The 22234-nt window shown below is 45.2% G+C and overlaps 1 protein-coding gene across 2 annotated transcripts in view; it reads right to left on the bottom strand.

The window, feature by feature from the left end:
* Positions 1-22234, bottom strand: part of ZDHHC20 (zDHHC palmitoyltransferase 20) — a 79607-nt gene that overhangs the window by 36505 nt on the left and 20868 nt on the right. For both annotated transcript variants that reach the window (XM_048845618.2, XM_048845626.2), the window contains exon 2: positions 9137-9163. In XM_048845618.2, coding sequence (XP_048701575.1) covers positions 9137-9163 — 27 coding nt within the window. The remainder of the gene's footprint in view (positions 1-9136; positions 9164-22234) is intronic.

Raw genomic sequence — 22234 nt, forward strand, 5'->3', positions numbered from 1 at the left:
ACAATTTATGGTGCTTGGGTTAATGCTGGTGGCCAGGGCTGAACAAAGTCATGATAGTCAAGACTATTTTGACCAGTTTCTACTTCTCTGTAACATCTTGTGAAGAACATTTATCTAGATGAGTGGTCACCAACTGGCCGATCGCGATCGACTGGTGGATCCTAGAGGATCTCCCAGTTGATCGCGATCTCTGGTGGTGCAGCGGGGCTGCCGCTAAGACAGGCTCCTTGCCTGCCCCGGCCCCATGCCACTCTCAGAAGCTGCCAGTGCAGCCCTGGGGCTGGGGTTCTCCGTCTGTGTGCTGCTCCTGCCTGCAATCACTGCCCCTGCAGCTCCCATTGGCCAGGAAAGGGAAGCTGTGGCCAATGGGAGCTGCGGGGGCGGTGCTTGCAGAAAGGGGTAGGGCGCAGAGCCACATGTCGCCCCCCGCCCCTCCAGGGGTGCACTGGTCCCTTCTGGGAGCGGCGTGGGGCTAGGATAGGCAGGGAGCCTGCCTTAGCGGCAGCCACGCTACACCACCAGAGGTAAGTGCTGTCCGGCAGGAGGCCGCACCCCAACCCTCAGCCCTGCCCCACCTCCCAGAACCAGCATCCCCCACCTGCACCCCAACCCCTGCCTCAGTCCTGACCCCCTTCCCAGAGCCAGCACCCTGTACCCCTTCCTGGAACCCAACCCCCTTCCCCAACCCTGATTCCCCCTCCCAGAGCCAGCACCCTGTACCCCTCCTGCACCCAAACTTTCTCCCAGAGCCCACACCCCCTCCTGCATCCCAACACTGTGCCCCAGCCCGGAGCCTCCTCCTGCACCCAAACTCCCTCCCAGAGCTTGCACCCTGCACCCCAACCCCTTGCCCCAGGCTCAGCCCAGAGCTCCCTCCCACACTGCAAACCCCTCCTCCCCAGCCCAGAGCCCACATCCCCTCACGAACCTCAACCCCTTACCCCAGTGAAAGTGAGTGAGTGATGGAGAGGGGCGGGGCTTTGGGGAAGGGAAGGGGCAGATCCTAGGTTGCTCTTAAATTCAAAAAGTGATCTTGGGCATAAAAAGGTTGGAGACCACTGGTCTAGATAGTTAAAGACAGAACTCATTGAATGCTGATGTGTGGCATCTTGTGGAAGTTGAAAATCATTGGCCACTGATTAGATGTCAAAACTTAATACCATGCTATTTTAAATGCAATACCAATGAACAACACTAATTTAACACAGCTAACAGCAGTAAGATAAGAGCATCTGATTAGAGCAATGGTCCCCAAGAATGTTGGGGAGGAGTGCGCAGCGTAGCCAGCCACGGGGGGCAGGGACAGAGCACCACCCAGCCCCACTCTGCCCCCAGCGGGGCACGGACAGAATCCATTATTTGTAAAGGGGGTCGGGCCTGACAAACACTTTGGAGACCACTGGATTAGAAAGAGGCAACTTCAGGATCTGACCCAAGGTGAGAGCTGAGTATACAAGGGAACAGGATAAGAGGGGTGTCCCTTTAAATTGCTGACATGTTTATACCATCAGGAGAATGCACTGATACATGTAGCTTCTTGCTAGGCCAACCTTAATGGTTCCTAGGTCTGCATGTCATATGTTTTAAGAATGGAGATCTATAGAGGAAATGTCACTGAGCATGTAAGAATATCTAAAGATGAATGTAGAGCTTACACAATGCAAACTGATCGGGTCAGACACCCTTACTGGATAATGAAAGAAAAATCGACTAGAACTTCCTTCCTGACAAAAACTGTCCCCGGGAATTGAAGAAGCCATTAGAAATCACGCGAGCAACATACCTGACATGTGGACCTGGGGACCACAATGCTTCTCCAGTGTAGCACATGACCTACACCTCATACCAGAAGTAAACAGGAACCACTGACTGTTGGTATGATGCAGACAGACTCCAAAAAGGCTTTTACAAACAGGGAGAAAGACCAACCTTAAGGACCTATATGAGCAAAGCGACTAAGCTAACTCAAAGACTGTAGCCAAAGTTGTTCCAGCATATCTACCTAGTCAAAGAAATCAAAGTACTGAATCATCAAACTGCTGTGACTCAAGCAGCATCAAGGCAAGATATCTTCTAACTGATTTTGAGCAGCAAGTACACTCCTTTCTAAGAAGATACAAGAACTTCTTTAACCCAAATTAAGCTAAGAAACAGAGAAACCAAGGAGTCGTCCAGCTTGTCAGTCTCCCATTGAATTCCCTTCCCCATCAGATGAAATTAGGCTGAAGTAATGCGAACAGCAGCAAACTGCAGCCATGAGGAAGGAGATAGTTATTTGGCTCCATTGGTCTTCACCAGACTAAATCCTATTCAGTTTCCCAAGAGGCACATTTCCAATCTAAACAGTGTTGGAAGATAATGGAACACTAATTAGCAGGCATGTCAATGCCACCTAAATCCCAAAATTGTTACCCCCGTTCACTATATTCATACCTTACTATGTAAGATTCTTAAAACTAGCCATTATGAACAGTTGCTCTCACCTACTGTTGAGATTAAACAGCTGCGTGGTATCAGGCAACAACCCTCTTAAAATGAGGAAATAACATCAAACATTTGTGTTATCTTCTCTTCCAAGAAGGGGGAAGCTTGACCTACTTTGCTATCCTGATATAGGGAAAAAAACATTTAAAGAAGCTATATTTAATGTTTGAAGGATGGCATGAAGTAGACAGTAAGCTTGCGGCACTTCCACCTGCTCCAAACAATGCACACACACACTGGATGTGATCCACACTTAACTCCCAAAGGGGGAGAGAGGGTATGTTGTTGCGCACAACATGAACTTTAACCTAAGCTTTCTCATGCCCGTGGCTGTTCCTAGGGTTTTTTCCTCACCGGGCCCTTCTGCCCCATCTTCCTTGCCTTAGGCAAATGAACAACAAAACTTTTGTCATTCAGAAGTGTTTAAAAAAACAAATAAAAAAAACCACACACACCCCGAAAGACAAAAGTTTTGTCGAGGAAAAGCGCCGATGCGAACAGTGATTTGACGGCAGGAGCGCTCTGCTGCTGACAAACAGCAGCTACACTGCGCGTCTTTTAACAGCCCAGCCGCAGCGGCGCAGCCGTGTCGCTAAAAGCTGCGTAGCGTAGAGACGGCCTTAGAAAGAGATTAGAATGATTTTAACGCTCATGGAATAGAGCTAGTGGGACTCAAGTGACAAAGCAGTCAGCAAAAATAACTTTATATTCGTATGCAGAGTCCTAAAAACTGCCACCATGTTACGTGAACACTTATTTCTTTATGAAATGTCCCAGGGTACTAGCACTATACAGAACAAATAAGATGGGGACTTCTCTGAAAAGCTTGAAGTCTAAGTTTAGACATAATAGGAGGCATGATAAAAACAGGAAGGTGGGTTGGGGAAGGAGGACAAAAGTAAATTTAAGATTACAATGGAGTTGGCTGGGTAAATCAGTGCAAGGGGGTGAGAAGAGTGGAACAGTTGGAACCAGAAAGAGGAAGTGACAGATGCACGAGGGCAGGACACAACTAAACTGTCTTAGCAGTAGGAGTTAACTAAAACATAGAAGATTACACTTAAAATGCAAGTTCTTTTGGGGGGGGGAGGCCTCTCTAGTGTACGCGCGTGCGCGTACACACACACGCCCTAAGCCCTTACTGGGGCTAAGTGCTACTGCAATGCAAATAAGCAACAACAGATGGTAGTTAGTGGCAATAAGGGCAGAAATTTGTGGCCGTGCTAGCAATACTTAGCAGAAAGAGAAAACTGTCTAGACTTCTTGCAAAAGTGATGAAATCAGGAAGATAGAGAACTCTGCAGATGACACCAAGCTGGGAGGGGTGATACGCATTTTGGAGGACAGGATTAGAATTCAAAATGGTCTTTATAAATCGGAGAACATCTTAAAATCAACCAGATGAAATTCAATTAAGACAAGTGCAAAGTAGTACACCTAAAAAGGAAAAATCAAATGCACAAATACAAAATGGGGAATAACTGGCTAGGCAGCAATGAAGGATCGGGGTGGGAGGGTATAATGACTCACAAACTGAATATGAGTCAGCAGTGCAGTGCTGTTATATAAAAAGGCAAACATCATTCTGGGCTGTATTAACAGGTGTGTCTTGTGTAAGACGTGGAAGGTAACTGTTCCACTCTATCCGGCACCGGTGAGGTCTCAGCTGGAGTAGTGTGTCCAGTTTTTGGCACCACACTTTAAGAAAAATACAGACAAACTGCAGAGTCTCCAGAGGAGAGCAACAAAAAATGATAAAAGGTTTACAAAACCTGATTTATGGGAAAGGTTGAAAGAACTGGACTTGTTTATTCTAGAGAAGACTCGGGGGGGGGGGGAGTGGTAGAGGAGAGGAAACGATACGAGTCTTCAAATATGTAAAGGGCTATTATAAAGAGGACGGTGGTCAATTGTTCTCCATGTCCACTGAAGGTATGACAAGAAGTAATGGCCTTAATCTGCAGCAAGGGAGATTTAGGTTACATATTAGGAAAACTCTTTTAACTAAAAGGATAGGTAAGCACTGGTACAGATTATCTAGGGAGGTTGTGGAATCCCCATCACTGGGAGGTTTTTAAGAACAGGCTAGACAAACAGCTGTCAAGGATGATCTAGGTATACTTAATCCTTTCTCAGTGCACGGGGCTGAACTAGATGACCTCTTGAGGTCCTTTCCAGCCCTACAATTCTATGACTTCTAAGTCATACAGCACTGGAAGCTGAAGGTCAGCCCTCCGCAGCTATACTCTTCAAGGGGAACAGGAGCCTTTAGAGTGCCCTGCCCAGACCGGTCCAGCTGTTACTGTATGACACGCAGGAGGAAATCCCTGGGATCAGGGTCCTGTCCTTTGGAGGTTGGCCCAATGCTGAACAGGCCCCTGCCTCTCTATCCTGCCTCACTTGCTGTCATTACTGCTGCTGTTGGGAGAGTGATTCTGCCAAGGGGTAAAGATGGGGCGCAGGGGTGGTGGAAGACACCAGATTCAGAAGCTTCTCCTCTAGACTCCACCCAACCTGCAAAGGCAGTAGCAGCAGGACTCATTGAGGGCAACCCTTCAAAGATCCTAGTGCTGGCTCCAAGTATAAATATGCATTAGCTGGTTTCCTATTAAGATCTGTTTATTTTCTTATAAGTACAAACCAGATGAAGGGAAGGAAAGGGAAAGGGAAAGGAAAAAAATAAAATAATCCCAGTACCAACTAGCAGGGAAAGTCATTTCACAGTTCCAGCATAATCTGAGATCATAACCATGAAGTCTAACTTTGTTTGAAGTGTAAGAAATCTGTAAATTTAACAGCATTTTAACTGCAGTCAGCTAAAGGGATTGGCAGAGTTACTTCTGCTGTCTTCACTGAACAAATGTAAATTGGCAGACTAAATGGTCTAGTGACAGTGAGCTGACAAGTGGAAGGGGAATGTATTCAGGGCCCCTGCTTAGACTTTGTTCATTAAACAAACAGGTGTGGCAATACTGCACAAGGAGTAGTTGAGTGCTTAGAAGAAGAGAAGGTCTTGCATCACTCAGTAGTGCTGGGCTTTTGAGGGATCCATATGAAATCTTCTTCAGCTGAAGGAAGGGTTACACTGATGAGAGGTTCAAGACTGACAGAATGAACCCTACAGAAAACCCTACAGAATTCCCACTGCTCCAAACAAAACAAAAATGCGCTTACCACTTACATTTAGTATGTTTTCTAACAACCTGTCTTACAGAATCAAAACATGTGCGAGAACAGAGGCACAATTTGTATCTGACTGATAAACATTTTCTTAAACTCTTTTGATAATCTTCAGATAGAGAAAGCAACTCTGGGAAACTGGATTAGATATGCACAACACCACACCACTCTGGAAAGTGATCAGGAACAGTCAGCATGGATTCACCAAGGGAAGGTCATGCCTGACTAATCTAATCGCCTTCTATGATGAGATTACTGGTTCTGTGGATGAAGGGAAAGCAGTGGATGTATTGTATCTTGACTTTAGCAAAGCTTTTGACACGGTCTCCCACAGTATTCTTGTCAGCAAGTTAAGGAAGTATGGGCTGGAAGAATGCACTATAAGGTGGGTAGAAAGCTGGCTAGATTGTCGGGCTCAACGGGTAGTGATCAATGGCTCCATGTCTAGTTGGCAGCCGGTGTCAAGTGGAGTGCCCCAGGGGTCGGTCCTGGGGCCAGTTTTGTTCAATATCTTCATAAATGATCTGGAGGATGGTGTGGATTGCACTCTCAGCAAATTTGCGGATGATACTAAACTGGGAGGAGTGGTAGATACGCTGGAGGGGAGGGATAGGATACAGAGGGACCTAGACAAATTGGAGGATTGGGCCAAAAGAAATCTGATGAGGTTCAATAAGGATAAGTGCAGGGTCCTGCACTTAGGACGGAAGAACCCAATGCACAGCTACAGACTAGGGACCGAATGGCTAGGCAGCAGTTCTGCGGAAAAGGACCTAGGGGTGACAGTGGACGAGAAGCTGGATATGAGCCAGCAGCATGCCCTTGTTGCCAAGAAGGCCAATGGCATTTTGGGATGTATAAGTAGGGGCATAGCGAGCAGATCAAGGGACGTGATCGTCCCCCTCTATTCGACATTGGTGAGGCCTCATCTGGAGTACTGTGTCCAGTTTTGGGCCCCACACTACAAGAAGGATGTGGAGAAATTGGAGAGAGTCCAGCGAAGGGCAACAAAAATGATTAGGGGTCTGGAACACATGACTTATGAGGAGAGGCTGAGGGAACTGGGATTGTTTAGTCTGCAGAAGAGAAGAATGAGGGGGGATTTGATAGCTGCTTTCAACTACCTGAGAGGTAGTTCCAGAGAGGATGGTTCTAGACTATTCTCAGTGGTGGAAGAGGACAGGACAAGGAGTAATGGTCTCAAGTTGCAGTGGGGGAGGTTTAGGTTGGATATTAGGAAAAACTTTTTCACTAGGAGGGTGGTGAAACACTGGAATGCGTTGCCTAGGGAGGTGGTGGAATCTCCTTCCTTAGAAGTTTTTAAGGTCAGGCTTGACAAAGCCCTGGCTGGGATGATTTAATTGGGTATGGGTCCTGCTTTTGAGCAGGGGGTTGGACTAGATGACCTCCTGAGGTCCCTTCCAACCCTGATATTCTATGATTCTATGACTCTAGATTTCCTCGTGAGGTTATCGTTAGAGGCTTGCATGTGTATAGGCTTAGGGTCTACTGGTTTTTATGTGGTTGTATATAAGATTCAAAACAATTCACATGTTTAAAAATAAGTCAAATTAAGGGAGAAAGACATAGAACTACATGACTGATCTATTTACCTATTGTAAAATTAAACAGAAAATTATAATTAAGCACTGCTGTAACAAGATTTAAACATAATACACTTGAAATGTGAGGCAGAAATTTATCTGCAAGGATATGTGCTCTTGGCTTAAAATCACAGGAATATATTGATGCCACCTTGGCTGCTACAAGGCTCATTTTTCTACTGATGCAACAAATAACTAAAAAAAAACCTGACTACAAGAGCTATAAAGTTCAAGTAAAGGAGATTTCCTATTTCATATCAAGACCTAAATGTGAATGTTTTCCTGCAAGTCAGACTTGTTTTGTTGTTTCTTCAAAAAAAAGTAGGAAGATTAAAAACAGCAAGGTTTCTCCTCTACTGCCTTCTTCTTCTTCTTCATATTTTTACAGGTTATCCAAAAAAAAAAAAAAGAAGAAGAAGCTCAACTCTAGGAAAAGGAGGAGCTGCTCAGTGATTTGAGGATCAGGTCTCAAATGTCTACATTTCTTGGGCCTATAGGTACAAACTACACTAGATTCTATTCAGCTCTTCATTCTTCAGAATTATTAATTCCCTCCTGGGCTTTTCTATGATGCTAATCACTACAGTATCAGAGTGCTTCACAAAGGTATTTGCACAATGCCCCCCTGAGGTGAAGGGGTATTATTATCCCCATTTTACAGATGGTGAACCAAGGCACAAAAGAATTAGAGGTAAAAAGGATTAATTAATTTTGTATGTCCAATTGAAATGCCTAGGACCTGGTTTTTCAGAGTGCTTGGCATTATACAGCATTTTAGATGTTCAAAGCATAGCTCCTATTGACCTCAGTAGCAGCTGAGTGCGCTCAGCTCCTCTTCATATCAGATTGCAGGGTCTCAAGTTAGGTTCCAGAAAATGAGGATCACATGATTAGTGACCACCTGTGAAAAGTCTGGTTGAAGTGTCTTGCCCAACATCTCATAAGAACTCTGTGGCAGCAGCAGGGATAAAATCTAATTACTCAAGGCAGCACTCAGCTGCTTTAACCATAAGACCATACTCCCCTACCTCATTCACTACCCACTTTTTAATTTCTGCAACAAAGGAGGCAGGAGTCCTACAAACAAGTCTGCTTCCCTACCCAACCCTGAGTGAGCCCCAGAGTAGCTCCATCCTGTGAAGTGAATAAGACAGGGGTCTTGTAGAAAAAATAGCATGTAATCATGTAATTAGAGACTGTATTGTAATGTATGCACATAAGTGGGCTGAATTAAGGCTGCAAGGGCAAGTTTAATTCTGGCATTTCCTAACTTTGCAACCTTAATCATGTTCTTTCAACATAGTGTAATACAATACATACACACAACAAATGTGGTCAGAACCATCACTATGATAACTCCAGAATTTCAATAACCACATGACTGATTTTATTCTGCAATGGATGTAGCCATAGCAGCTATCAATAGTATGGTTCCCACAACAATTAATGCACTTGAAAAACAAGGGGGAAAACCAGAGAGATGAAAGAGATTCGCATAGCACACATTAAGTGGTATAGAGAAAACATGATGTGGGTCTGATTTCCCCCTCTGCCCCCAATCACTTGTTTTGAAAGATCTGCGTAACTAAGTCATGGGTCCATTGCTCACAGGAAATGTGATCATCCCAAGCTTGTGGCACTAAAAACTTGATAGATCCAGCCTCCCTGTGTTTTCCCTCTATGTACCCATCTGCTCGCTCTAACTAGAGAGTTACATAAAATCATACAAAATTGCATTGGTAAGGAAGTGTAAATTATACATCAGAAACACACTGTACATTTATATTACGGAGACAAGAAGTAGGCAACTTTCCTATTTATAAAACTTTCAATTTATTTATTTAGGATGAGTAATACATGTTTCCTACCTTTTTCTCCTGTTGAGGTAATCGTAACTAGGAAAAAAGAAAGAAAGAAAAGGTTAAATATATCTATATTGTGTTTTAAAGATCAAAGCATCTTACAAATGTTAATGGAGACTCCATAACCCTGTGAGGTAAACACTCATTAAACTTCTCCTCTAGGTTCCAACAATCTCAAAAGTCAGTGACAGGGCTACGAACAGCCAGGAGCCCCAGCTCCCTGCTCTAGCCAAATGAGCATGTTGCTCTTCACAAGCATTAATCCATATGTTTAATTAGATCTCAATTTAACAATTAAACATGTTGCCATGAACACCTACTATACTTTCTGAACTTTCTTAGGTTGTACACACACCCAAACAGCTTATTTACTGCCTACAGGGATTACAGAAAATCTTAAAATGACTAAAACCCTTCAATTGGCAGATACAGCGGAAAGTTTAAATAATTGCAGAGCCCTTTACAGAAATCCCTGTACAATTTTTTGTATTAGCCACACCCAATCTACTTTCTAAGAGCTCCACACTTCTCTATCACTTTCTACCCCACCGTCATCCTCCCCATCACGCAGGCATGTAATTTACAGGCTATTTTTGATTTCCTCTCCCCTGCCTGACACATTCTGCTCATATCTAAAGTCTTATCACTTCTTCCTCCTCAATATCTCTAAGATCTGTCCATTTATTTCTAACCCTACAGCTAAATCTCTTGTTCAGGCCCTCATTATATCTTGCCTTAACTAATGCAGTATCTTCTTCTCTGGCTTCCCTAAACCAACCCTTCACAGTTCAGATAAAATACTGCACTGGAAATTTTCCTTGCTTGTGATTTTGATCACATCACCCCCCTCTCTGAATCCCTTCCTTGGCTCTCCACTTGCTACTGCATCAAATTCAAGTTTGTCATCACCTTCTCCAAAGCTCTGCATAACTCTGCCCCTCCCTACCTACCTGAGCAGGTCTCATTTTGCATTGTCTCCTCCCTCCCTGTTCTGCCAACTTTCCTAATTTCCACAGTCTGTCAGCTTTGCACAGACACAGCCATGCGTTTTCCCCTTGCACAGGCAGGGCATTCCTGTGCTTGTTTGCAAGGCCTTCACCCTCTCCACTTTAAATCCCCCTTAAAGACCCACTTCAGCCCAGGGAGAGGGCTGTGGCTGGGAGCAAACAGTTCCCAGGCTGACTGGGGGAAGTAGGCTCAGCTGGCCCTTATAAAAGGGCAGTAGGCCAGGAGCAGAGAGTCTCTCTCCGCCTTTAGAGAGAGAGAGATGGGCCTGGCTGCTGGAGAGCATGCCAGAGTACCTGAGGTGAAGCAGGGCTGGGGAAGGCCAGAGGAGCTGGGAGGTTCCAGACTGAAAAAGCCCAGGCCTGGCCAATGGCCTAAGATAGGTACTGCGGTTACAGGGGGCAGCCCAAAGGTAGGCAGAGGCAGCAGGTCCAAACCTCTTTGCCTGTGATGATTGGCTTATACACTGCAGTCCGCCCCAGTGTGCAGGTGCTCAATGGTCACTGGCAGTGGCCAAAGACTGAGGCAAGGTGGGGATAGTGGGTGGGGGTTCCCTGGGGAGGGGAGACCCAGAGACTGTGGGGATACTGCCAGGGGGCAGCCCCCTGGGTAAAAGGGGTACCAGGGTCCAGGAGGGACACGGGGGCCAGCGCAACACAGGCCTGCAGAGGGTGCTCCAGAGGCTGGAATGTTAATTCCCTGGACGACCAGCAGGAGGCTCCGCAGGGGTGAGTTGCCCACCTTGACAGTAAGTAAAATGTATGTTTCCCCCACTCCTCCTAATCTCTGTCTACTTGTCTGTCTGTCCTTCCATTGTCCTTAGGACTGGCATCACCCTCTTTTCTGATTGTCTAGATGCCTCCAAATAGTTAGTAATTCTTAGTAGTAATAAGACCTAACCAAAGAAGGAAAAAGCAAAACTATAAAATAAACTGCTCTGGCTTCTCTCACCATGCTCAGATGCTCCCTTTCCACTTATGCTGGTGAATTAAAGGAAAGAACCACCTGCTCAGCACCATCTCCATTCCCCTATGCAGTTTTATTTGCAACTTTTTAATTCCTTCTCTCTAAGGGAAGGATCTTTATCTACCATCCAAAATACAGCAAGTTTGGTTTTAAACTGAATTAGGAAGAACGATTGGGTATGATCAAAACTAGAGTTTCTGTTAAGTGCTTTTTTTTTTTAGGATATTTTTCCCCCCAGAGAACATGAACCAATAACATAGTAAAATAGTCCCAAAGCAAGTCAATATGTACAAAGACAAGTTACAACTGCTAAGAACAGGCTCACATGCTATAGGACAATAGAGTCTGTATTAACCTCTTGTGAGTTAAAATTTGTCTACACTTACAGTGGTGCAGCGCTATGTATGCCGACAGGAGAGTTTCTCCCACCAGGATGAGTACTCTACCTCCCTGAGAGGAGTGGCAATGTTGATGGGAGAAGCACTATCTACACCGGGAGTTCAGTCTGTATAGCTACATTGCTTGTGGTTATACCGACATAAGATAAAAGTGTAGACCAGCGCTTAGAGGTTTCAAGTAACTGCGATTAATCGACAGCCCTAACTCACATGATTAACTAAAAATAAATAAATAAATTGCAATTAAAAAAATTAGTCGCGATTAATCGCCGTTTTAATCGCACTGTTAAACGATAGACTACCAATTGAAAATCTGAGAAGGACGAGGCGTGGAGCATGCTTTCAGAAGTCTTAAAAGAGCAACACTCTGATAAGGAAAATACAGAACCCAAACCACCAAACCACCAAAAAAGGAACTCAACCTTCTGCTGTGGAATTTGACTCAGATGATGAAAATGAACACGCGTCAGTCCACACTGCTCTGGATTGTTATCGAGCAGAACCCATCATCAGCATGTGCGCATGTCCCCTGGAATGGTGGTTGAAGCATGAAGGGACATATGAATCTTTGTCGCATCTGGTATGTAAATATCTTGCGACGCCAGCTACAACAGTGCCATGCAAACACCTGTTCTCACTTTCAGGTGACATTGTAAAGAAGCAGAGGGCAGCATTATCTCCTGCAAATGTAAACAAACTTGTTTGTCTGAGTGACTGGCTGAACAAGAAGTAGGACTGAGTGGACTTGCAGGCTCTAAAGTTTTATATTCTATTTTTGAACGCAGTTATTTTCTCTACATAATTCTACATTTGTAGATTCAACTTTCATGATAAAGAGACTGCACTACAGTACTTGATTAGGTGAATTGAAAAACACTATTTTTTACAGCACAAATATTTGTAATCAAAAATAAAGTGAGCACTGTACACTTTGTATTCTGTGTTGTAATTGAATATATTTGAAAATGTAGAAAACATCCAAAATATTTAAATAAATGGTATTCTATTTAACAGTGCAATTAATTGCAATTTTTTAAATGGCTTGATAGCCCTAATTTCAAGTTATTTTCTTTTTTTTGGTTTTTTTTTTTTTGAAATGCTGGAGATATTTGTAGTTTATTAAAACAAAATAGTTCTAATTTACTGTATTATATTTCTCTTTTCTTGTTCATATTAAATTGCTTACTTAATAATTTCACTTTCACCCCCCCCCCCAACATAAAAAGGTGAACTTTAGACAGTGGAAGGTAAACATTAAAAGTGTTTTTTCTTGCAAGATTGAGTTCCTAAACAATGGACAGTTCCTAAACTGGGAGGAGCGGTAGATAGGCTGGAGGGTAGGGATAGGATACAGAGGGACCTAGACAAATTGGAGGATTGGACCAAAAGAAATCATGAGGTTCAACAAGGACAAGTGCAGAGTCCTGCACTTTGAATGGAAGAATCCCATGCACTGCTACAGGCTGGGGACTGACTGGCTAGGCAGCAGTTCTGCAGAAAAGGACCTAGGGGTGACAGTGGACGAGAAGCTGGATATGAGTCAACAGCATGTCCTTGTTGCCAAGAAGGCTAACAGCATTTTGGGCTCTATAAGTAGGGGCATTGCCAGCAGATCAAGGGACGTGATCATTCCCCTCTAGTCGACATTGGTGAGGCCTCATCTGGAGTACTGTGTCCAGTTTTGGGCCCCACGCTACAAGAAGGATTTGGAAAAATGGGAAAGCATCCAGCAGAGGGCAACAAATGATTAGGGGCCTGGAACACATGACTTATGAGGAGAGGCTGAGGGAACTGGGATTGTTTAGTCTGCAGAAGAGAAGAATGAGGGGGGATTTGATAGCTGCTTTCAGCTACCTGAAAGGGGGTTCCAAAGAGGATGACTCTAGACTGTTCTCAGTGGTAGCAGATGACAGAACGAGGAGTAATGGTCTCAAGTTGCAGTGGGGGAGGTTTAGGTTGGATATTAGGAAAAACTTTTTCACTAGGAGGGTGGTGAAACACTGGAATGCGTTACCTAGGGAGGTGGTGGAATCCCCTTCCTTAGAAGTTTTTAAGGTCAGGCTTGACAAAGCCCTGGCTGGGATGATTTAGCTGGAATTGGTCCTGCTCTGGGCAGGGGGTTGGACTAGATGGCCTCCAGAGGTCCCTTGCAACCCTGATATTCTGTGAACTTCAAAATAACATTTTCTGACTAAATTTTTCCTCCAGTTACTGCTCTATCCTGGGTGAACCCCTTTGCATGGAGCTGGAGAAACATGCGTTCTCTGGGACAAGATAAATTCAAAATTCCACTTGTCTTCTGAAAGAAAAGAAACTAAAGCATACAACTTAGAAAAGATATAAGGTTCACATCATAGTTCCAGTCAAAAAGCACTGTAATATGTGGCCTATACAGGTACTATATCAAGCAAATTCAACTCAATTATATTTTATGAGAATATTCAGAATGATGCTTCAAAAATCATATATTTTCCCTCTTGAACATAATCAGCTAGGTAACATCATATTACTTTGCACGTATAGAGACTTCATCCAAGGATCTGGATGCCAGGCCTGATGACTGGTGGAGGGGCGGGGGATAAGAAGGGCGCAAAGGGGGCAATTGCCCAGGGGCCCAGGCAATTTAAAAGGGCCCAGCGGTCTCTGCTGCTCCTGTGGTCGCGGCAGCTACGGGAGCCCTGGGCCCTTTTAAGTCGCCTGGGCAGGCTGCAGGGTGTCTAGGTGCACAAGACCACTCCAGGCCCTGCACTTTGGGGGGCCCCGTAGGCCGGTCCTGAAAGTGACAGATTTGTCACTTCTGGCCCTGGGGCCCAGAATTTCTGTTGGCGAGCCTGATGGATGCACTTTGAAAACAATAAGTAAACCTCATAACCCTGGAAAGAAGCTAATTATCTCTCCCTTTCCTAGCCAGCTCCCTCAGGCCAACATGCATAGCCATCAGACCATGCAGAGCAATTTTAGGGTAACAAAATCTTGTAGTCTGAAGTGTGTCCTAATAGTGAAATCCTTCTGATTTCTCATACTGTTTTCATTTCAAGATGATGTCTGGTCACTACCAAATTAAAAAAAAAAAACCCTTTGGGTAGAGAAGTGAACATAAGAAGTGCACATATGAGGACAATTTGTTGGGTTCTAGCCAATTTAGGGGAAGGATTAAAAAAATCTGGTTTTAAAATGTAAAGTTGGTTACCATTTTAGCTAAAGAGAGGTTACTCTCATGCCACAGTTATTCTCATTTTATGGATGGATAAATTGTAGCACAGTCCTGAGGCACCAAGGTTAATGACTTGACAAAAGTCACACAGCAAGCAAGAGGCGAGTCAACCATTTTTCAGGATGTATCTATATTACATCATGAAGTCCTATTTCAAATTAATAGTAATATTTACTATTTTGTTTCCACTAGGAACTTTAAACATGCACTGATTACCTGGCCAGCCAAACAATCATCCTAGCCTTTAAATTCTGCTTCAGAACTGCCAACTAAAATCCTTCCCTATGCTACCTTTGACCAATTTGCTTTGTTGCAGTGGCTCGCCAGTGAAATGATATGTATTTCCACTTCAGGCACTTCAAAATCTTTTCTACATGTGGGAAATGTACCAAACAGTGCTGCTTTTTTGCCCTATTGATTTTTTTTACAAAACAAGTCAAAATGCTTCCAAAACCTTCCCATTGTGTTCTTCTGCGATGTATCAACCAGAGTCTGTGCCCTGAGAGTTACAGTGAAGAGCAAAGTCAATATTTCACAAGTTTAAGTACTGCAAATCTGCTTTCAGTCTGTCCTTGCTGGGAGCTGAGGAATTCGAAATATATTCCTTGGTCTACTGTTCAATTACAGAGGTAAGGGGGGAGAGGGGCGGGAAATTAAGCAAGCCCAGCATCTTGAAAATGTATTTATTAAAATCTTAACTTGCTATAGTAAGTCAATGTTTTAATAAGTTATTGCTAGCAAATACTAAAAATATGGACTACAACTGTAACTATAATTCATGCGGAAGTTCTGTAAACAGCTCATAAAGTGCCTACGAGCACTACAGAAACCCTGAAGTTTCAACAAAGGCCTGATAAACCCAAAGGTCTCTCGTGTTTTAGTTAACAGCATGGTATAAATTTGTGTCTAATTTTTACCTTCTCTCAACATGAAGCACAAAGAACAAAATAAAACAAAGGAGTAAAAAGAAAACCCTCATTCTTCAAACATGACTTAATCCTATTTACGCACCAAAAGCAACTCTCACCAACGTATGAAGTGAACCTATTTTCTATTCTAGTCAGATCTATTATACTGTCAGAGTCCTGTTCATGTTGCACTCAATTCTCTGAAAATAGTGTATTTTTCAATGTGAAACTAGGTGCTCTATTAAGCTGGCTTCATATTTAACTTTCTGCTTAGCTGAGTTAAAAAACAAAAACACAATCCAACTTTGGTTTCTAACAAGGGAGAAAGCTCAAGTGTTTTGTCTCAGATTCCCAATGCCACTCATTTTCCTAATTCCTTCCTATTCCTTATACCTCTCCTAAGCACCTCTCTCTCTCTCCATTTTTGTTTTTGCACCTTGACAATGCCACTCTTTAGGCTTGCACCTTCCAGACCTCCTGGACCATGGGCGTGGGTATAATAGGCCAGGGGAGGCTCAGCTCCCCCTGGCGCGGCCACAGCCAGCGGACCCCTGGTTGCAGTGAAGTTTTTGATTTCATAGAATCATAGAATATAAGGGTTGGAAGGGACCCCAGAAGGTCATCTAGTCCAACCCCCTGCTCGAAGCAGGACCAATTCCCAGTTAAATCATCCCAGCCAGGGCTTTGTCAAACCTGACCTTAAAAACCTCTAAGGAAGGAGATTCTACCACCTCCCTAGGTAACGCATTCCAGTGTTTCACCACCCTCTTAGTGAAAAAGTTTTTCCTAATATCCAATCTAAACCTCCCCCACTGCAGCTTGAGACCATTACTCCTCGTTCTGTCATCTGCTACCATTGAGAACAGTCTAGAGCCATCCTCTTTGGAACCCCCTTTCAGGTAGTTGAAAGCAGCTATCAAATCCCCCCTCATTCTTCTCTTCTGCAAGCTAAACAATCCCAGCTCCCTCAGCCTCTCCTCATAAGTCATGTGTTCCAGACCCCTAATCATTTTTGTTGCCCTTCGCTGGACTCTCTCCAATTTATCCACATCCTTCTTGAAGTGTGGGGCCCAAAACTGGACACAGTACTCCAGATGAGGCCTCACCAATGTCGAATAGAGGGGAACGATCACATCCCTCGATCTGCTCGCTATGCCCCTACTTATACATCCCAAAATGCCATTGGCCTTCTTGGCAACAAGGGCACACTGCTGACTCATATCCAGCTTCTCGTCCACTGTCACCCCTAGGTCCTTTTCCGCAGAACTGCTGCCTAGCCATTCGGTCCCTAGTCTGTAGCTGTGCATTGGGTTCTTCCGTCCTAAGTGCAGGACCCTGCACTTATCCTTATTGAACCTCATCAGATTTCTTTTGGCCCAATCCTCCAATTTGTCTAGGTCCTTCTGTATCCTATCCCTCCCCTCCAGCGTATCTACCACTCCTCCCAGTTTAGTATCATCCGCAAATTTGCTGAGAGTGCAATCCACACCATCCTCCAGATCATTTATGAGGATATTGAACAAAACCGGCCCCAGGACCGACCCTTGGGGCACTCCACTTGATACCGGCTGCCAACTAGACATGGAGCCATTGATAACTACCCGTTGAGCCCGACAATCTAGCCAGCTTTCTACCCACCTTATAGTGCATTCTTCCAGCCCATACTTCCTTAACTTGCTGACAAGAATACTGTGGGAGACCGTGTCAAAAGCTTTGCTAAAGTCAAGAAACAATACATCCACTGCTTTCCCTTCGTCCACAGAACCAGTAATCTCATCATAAAAGGCAATTAGATTAGTCAGGCATGACCTTCCCTTGGTGAATCCATGCTGGCTGTTCCTGATCACTTTCCTCTCATGCAAGTGCTTCAGGATTGATTCTTTGAGGACCTGCTCCATGATTTTTCCAGGGACTGAGGTGAGGCTGACTGGCCTGTAGTTCCCAGGATCATCCTCCTTCCCTTTTTTAAAGATTGGCACTACATTAGCCTTTTTCCAGTCATCCGGGACTTCCCCCGTTCGCCACGAGTTTTCAAAGATAATGGCCAATGGCTCTGCAATCACAGCCGCCAATTCCTTCAGCACTCTCGGATGCAACTCGTCCGGCCCCATGGACTTGTGCACGTCCAGCTTTTCTAAATAGTCCCTAACCACCTCTATCTCCACAGAGGGCCGGCCATCTCTTCCCCATTTTGCGATGCCCAGCGCAGCAGTCTGGGAGCTGACCTTGTTAGTGAAAACAGAGGCAAAAAAAGCATTGAGTACATTAGCTTTTTCCACATCCTCTGTCACTAGGTTGCCTCCCTCATTCAGTAAGGGGCCCACACTTTCCTTGGCTTTCTTCTTGTTGCCAACACACCTGAAGAAACCCTTCTTGTTACTCTTGACATCTCTGGCTAGCTGCAGCTCTAGGTGCGATTTGGCCCTCCTGATATCATTCCTACATGCCCGAGCAATATTTTTATACTCTTCCCTGGTCATATGTCCAACCTTCCACTTCTTGTAAGCCTCTTTTTTATGTTTAAGATCCGCTAGGATTTCACCATTAAGCCAAGCTGGTCGCCTGCCATATTTACTATTCTTTCGACTCATTGGGATGGTTTGTCCCTGTAACCTCAACAGGGATTCCTTGAAATACAGCCAGCTCTCCTGGACTCCTTTCCCCTTCAAGTTAGTCCCCCAGGGGATCCTGGCCATCCGTTCCCTGAGGGAGTCGAAGTCTGCTTTCCTGAAGTCCAGGGTCCGTATCCTGCTGCTTACCTTTCTTCCCTGCGTCAGGATCCTGAACTCAACCAACTCATGGTCACTGCCTCCCAGATTCCCATCCACTTTTGCTTCCCCCACTAATTCTACCCGGTTTGTGAGCAGCAAGTCAAGAAAAGCGCCCCCCCTAGTTGGCTCCTCTAGCACTTGCGCCAGGAAATTGTCCCCTACGCTTTCCAAAAACTTCCTGGATTGTCTATGCACCGCTGTATTGCTCTCCCAGCAGATATCAGGAAAATTAAAGTCACCCATGAGAATCAGGGCATGAGATCTAGTAGCTTCCGTGAGCTGCCAGAAGAAAGCCTCATCTACCTCATCCCCCTGGTCCGGTGGTCTATAGCAGACTCCCACCACTACATCACTCTTGTTGCACACACTTCTAAACTTAATTCAGAGATTTATTATGCCCCATGCAGGTTCCAGGGCATCTGAGGAGGCGATATGTGCTACTCAGCTTCCCGGGCTCATGGACTCCAGGGAGATTATTGATGAACCCAGGAAGCTGAGTAGCACATTCCACCTTCTTAGCTACCCCAGATCCTGCATGGCACATATCAAAAGCTTCTTCTGGAGGAGAGTCTGAGACAGGGGTGAGCAAACTTTTTGGCCGGAGGGCCACATTGGGGTGCAAAACCGTATGGAGGGCCGGGTAGGGAAGGCTGTGCCCCCCAAACAACTGGGCCCTTGCCCCCACCCCCACTCCCCATCCCCTGACTGCCCCCTCCTGGGACCCCCTGCCCTAAACCGCCCCCCAGGATCCCACCTCCCTTTCCAACCCTCCCCCCCGCCCGCTCCCTGACTACCCTGACCTATCCACACCCCTAGCAGGCCCCCCCAGGGACTTCCATATCCTACCCAACCCCCCGTTTCCCCGACCCCTGACCGTGCCAGAACCTCCACCCCATCCAACTGCCCCCTGGTACCCGCTACCCATCGCCCCCTTACCATGCCGCTCAGAGCCACGCTGCCCACATGGCAGCGTAGCTGCATGTGAAGGGGAACAGCGGGGGAGGGTCCGGGGTCAAGCTTCCCCAGCCGGGAGCTCATGGGCTGGGCAGGACAGTCCCACAGGCCAGATGTGGCCCATGGGCCATAGTTTGCCCACCTCTGGTCTGAGAAATGCTTTTCTCTGGGCAGCTTGGGATCTGGAGAGGGGAGATGCGACGCGGCTGCAGCTGGCCCGGGACTCCTCCAGCCAGGTGGGTGGGGTTGGGGGTGGGGCTCGGGGACTTCGGATGGCCAGGGGCTCCTCCAGGTGGGGGGAGGGTCTGGGGGCTCTGGTATAGTGCAAGAAACAGCTACTTTTCGGAATTTGCTACCTGTAGCAGTTACTCATATGTAAGGGACTGTAAAAAAACTGCTATCCGATGTAGCAAATTCCTACAGATAGCAATTTCTCGTACTACACCAGCCATGGGGGTCGGGGGAGGAAATGGCAGAAGGGGCAGACCTGGGGCTCGCCTCCCCAAACGGGGGCTGCACCAACCACCCATGGTCACAGGAAAGAATGCTGCAGTGGTAGGGAGATTGGTGGATCTAATGAATCAGACGTAAAAGAGGTCACATTTTTCAGAAGTGACTAGTGATTCTGGATGCTTCTATATTTGGATGTCCAAACTGAGACACCTTAGAGGAGCCTTATTTTCAGAAAGTGTCATGCATTCAGCCTGTGAAAATACATGCACCCACTTCAAGGGATTTCAGAATGTGTACCACTTATAGTGTAAATGCCGGATTCTCTGTATCTTGAATTCTTTAAATCATGATTTGAAGACTTCAGTAACTCAGCCAGAAGTTAGGGTATGTTGCAGGAGTGAGTGGGTGAGGTTCTGTGACCTGCAATTTGCAGGAGGTCAGACTAGATGATCATGATGATTCCTTCTGGCCTTATGGGCTATGGGTCTATTTATAGACTTTTCTATGGTTACTACAGTAGTATCCAACCACCTCCAACATCCCTACATCTCCATAGTGAGACACAGAGAAGTTGAGTGATTTGCCCAAGGTCTCAAAGGAAATCTACTACAAAACCAGAAATAGAACCTGTATCTCAGTGCAATAACTCTAACCATAAAACCATCCTTCGACTATGGGGTGTGTATTCTTTTGATTGCAAATAAAACTCAAATAAAAATAAAGACACGGAAAGAACTGGATCTGTTTCTTATGTAACATTTATTTGCAGCCCCATCATGGATCCTGACTGAAGTCATATACTTTGAATATTTCAGTCTCTCCAGGCATCCAACGAGTGAACTTTTACATTCTTCCTGGTGCTCCATGTAGGTGGGGAAATACTAATGTGCAGATACAAATACATTCCTTCACAATATCTGAAGCCTTAACTCTCCCCAGCTTCCACTCCATTAAATTGTTCACAAGTGAAGATCAAAACAATTTAAAAAAACCCACCAACCACCGATCAGCTCCGTAACTCAGCTGAAACACATCTCAACAGTGGCCCTAACTACAAAAGCAAGTTCTCCACCTCACCCTCTCCAAAAAGTAAATTAGCTCAACTCAGCTGAGATCCCCTTCTCCCTTTAAGATCCATGTAGACAGAACCACTAGCAAGGTAACACAAGGCAGAGCTTGAGTGTTCCCGACACCATCCACATACAAAAACCCAATCACTCGCGTGGTGGTGATATAACAAAAACTGGCTGATGTAACTGGGGGTGTAGGACAGACTTCCAGTGAGATTCCCTCAACAGTTGCTAATGTGTCTTATCTGTAGCCTGGATACAGGCTAATGCGATGACATCAGCAAGAACCACTAGTCCTCCAATGCCTTCCAACAATCCCGCAACACCTCCCACCTGTGCCCTTTTCTTGCCATCTACCTCCTTGTTTTCTGATTGGAAACCACCTACCATTGCACATAGGCCTTCTCAGCCTCTTTCCCCCACTTGCACAGTTTCCAGTATCAGCAACTTCACTCATCTATATGCAGCACAGAGCTCTGTTTGTTAAGAATGACCCCAAGAGGACCGCCTCAGCATGCTCCCAGCTGGCCACAGACTGACAGCAAGGTACCAGTGGATCTTTGGTGTGATGCTAGCAGGGCCCGCAAGTTGGATACATGCTTTGGATGTACATGGGTTGGATACAACCCATTGGAATGTTTCTCCAGAGAGAAATCTGGAGCGAGCCCAGATGGAACGGGTTTACTTCACTGAGTTACTAGGTTCATACCACTTCCAGCCAGAATCCCCAGAAGGGGCAGACACGTTCTCCCTCATTACACTGCAAAAGCATTCACAGAGCAGTGCAGTTTAATGTAGCACTACAATGAGATGGGTCCCCAAAAGCCTTGGCATCACACACAAGTAAACAGAATGCTCATGTGGATGCAGGACATGACTCCCATAGCTAACACAAGGGAAGAATCTCAAGGGTGGATCACTTGAGTTAATACTGTAATGTGGAGTCACTTTTGGTTGTGCGGTAGCTTCAAACTATCTCAAAAGATGTTGAACTGTCTGCACAGGTGTTAAGGGAGGTTCCAATAGAGTTGAGCTATCTTGATTGGAAAAATTAAAAAACAAGCCATATTTTTTCCCTGCATAGACAGGGCCATGCCACACACTACTATATTTATTAGTTTATTGAGAGAATTAACACTCACAGGAATTGACATTATAAGTTGCATTATATTCCAAATATGGCAAAAGTGAAGTTACAGTTGCATAATATGGGTCATAACAACTTGTTTTTTATTTGTAACTAACCATGGTCACAGTTTGTGTCATATGGTTAAAGCAACATTAACAGAGTTATTTGACTGCAACAGATAATTTAGAGTGATTAAGAGGCACACTGCCCAGAAAATACTCTCTTATAAAAAAGCA

This window comes from Caretta caretta, chromosome 1, assembly GCF_965140235.1.
Source record: "Caretta caretta isolate rCarCar2 chromosome 1, rCarCar1.hap1, whole genome shotgun sequence".
Classification (NCBI taxonomy): Eukaryota; Metazoa; Chordata; order Testudines; family Cheloniidae; genus Caretta; species Caretta caretta.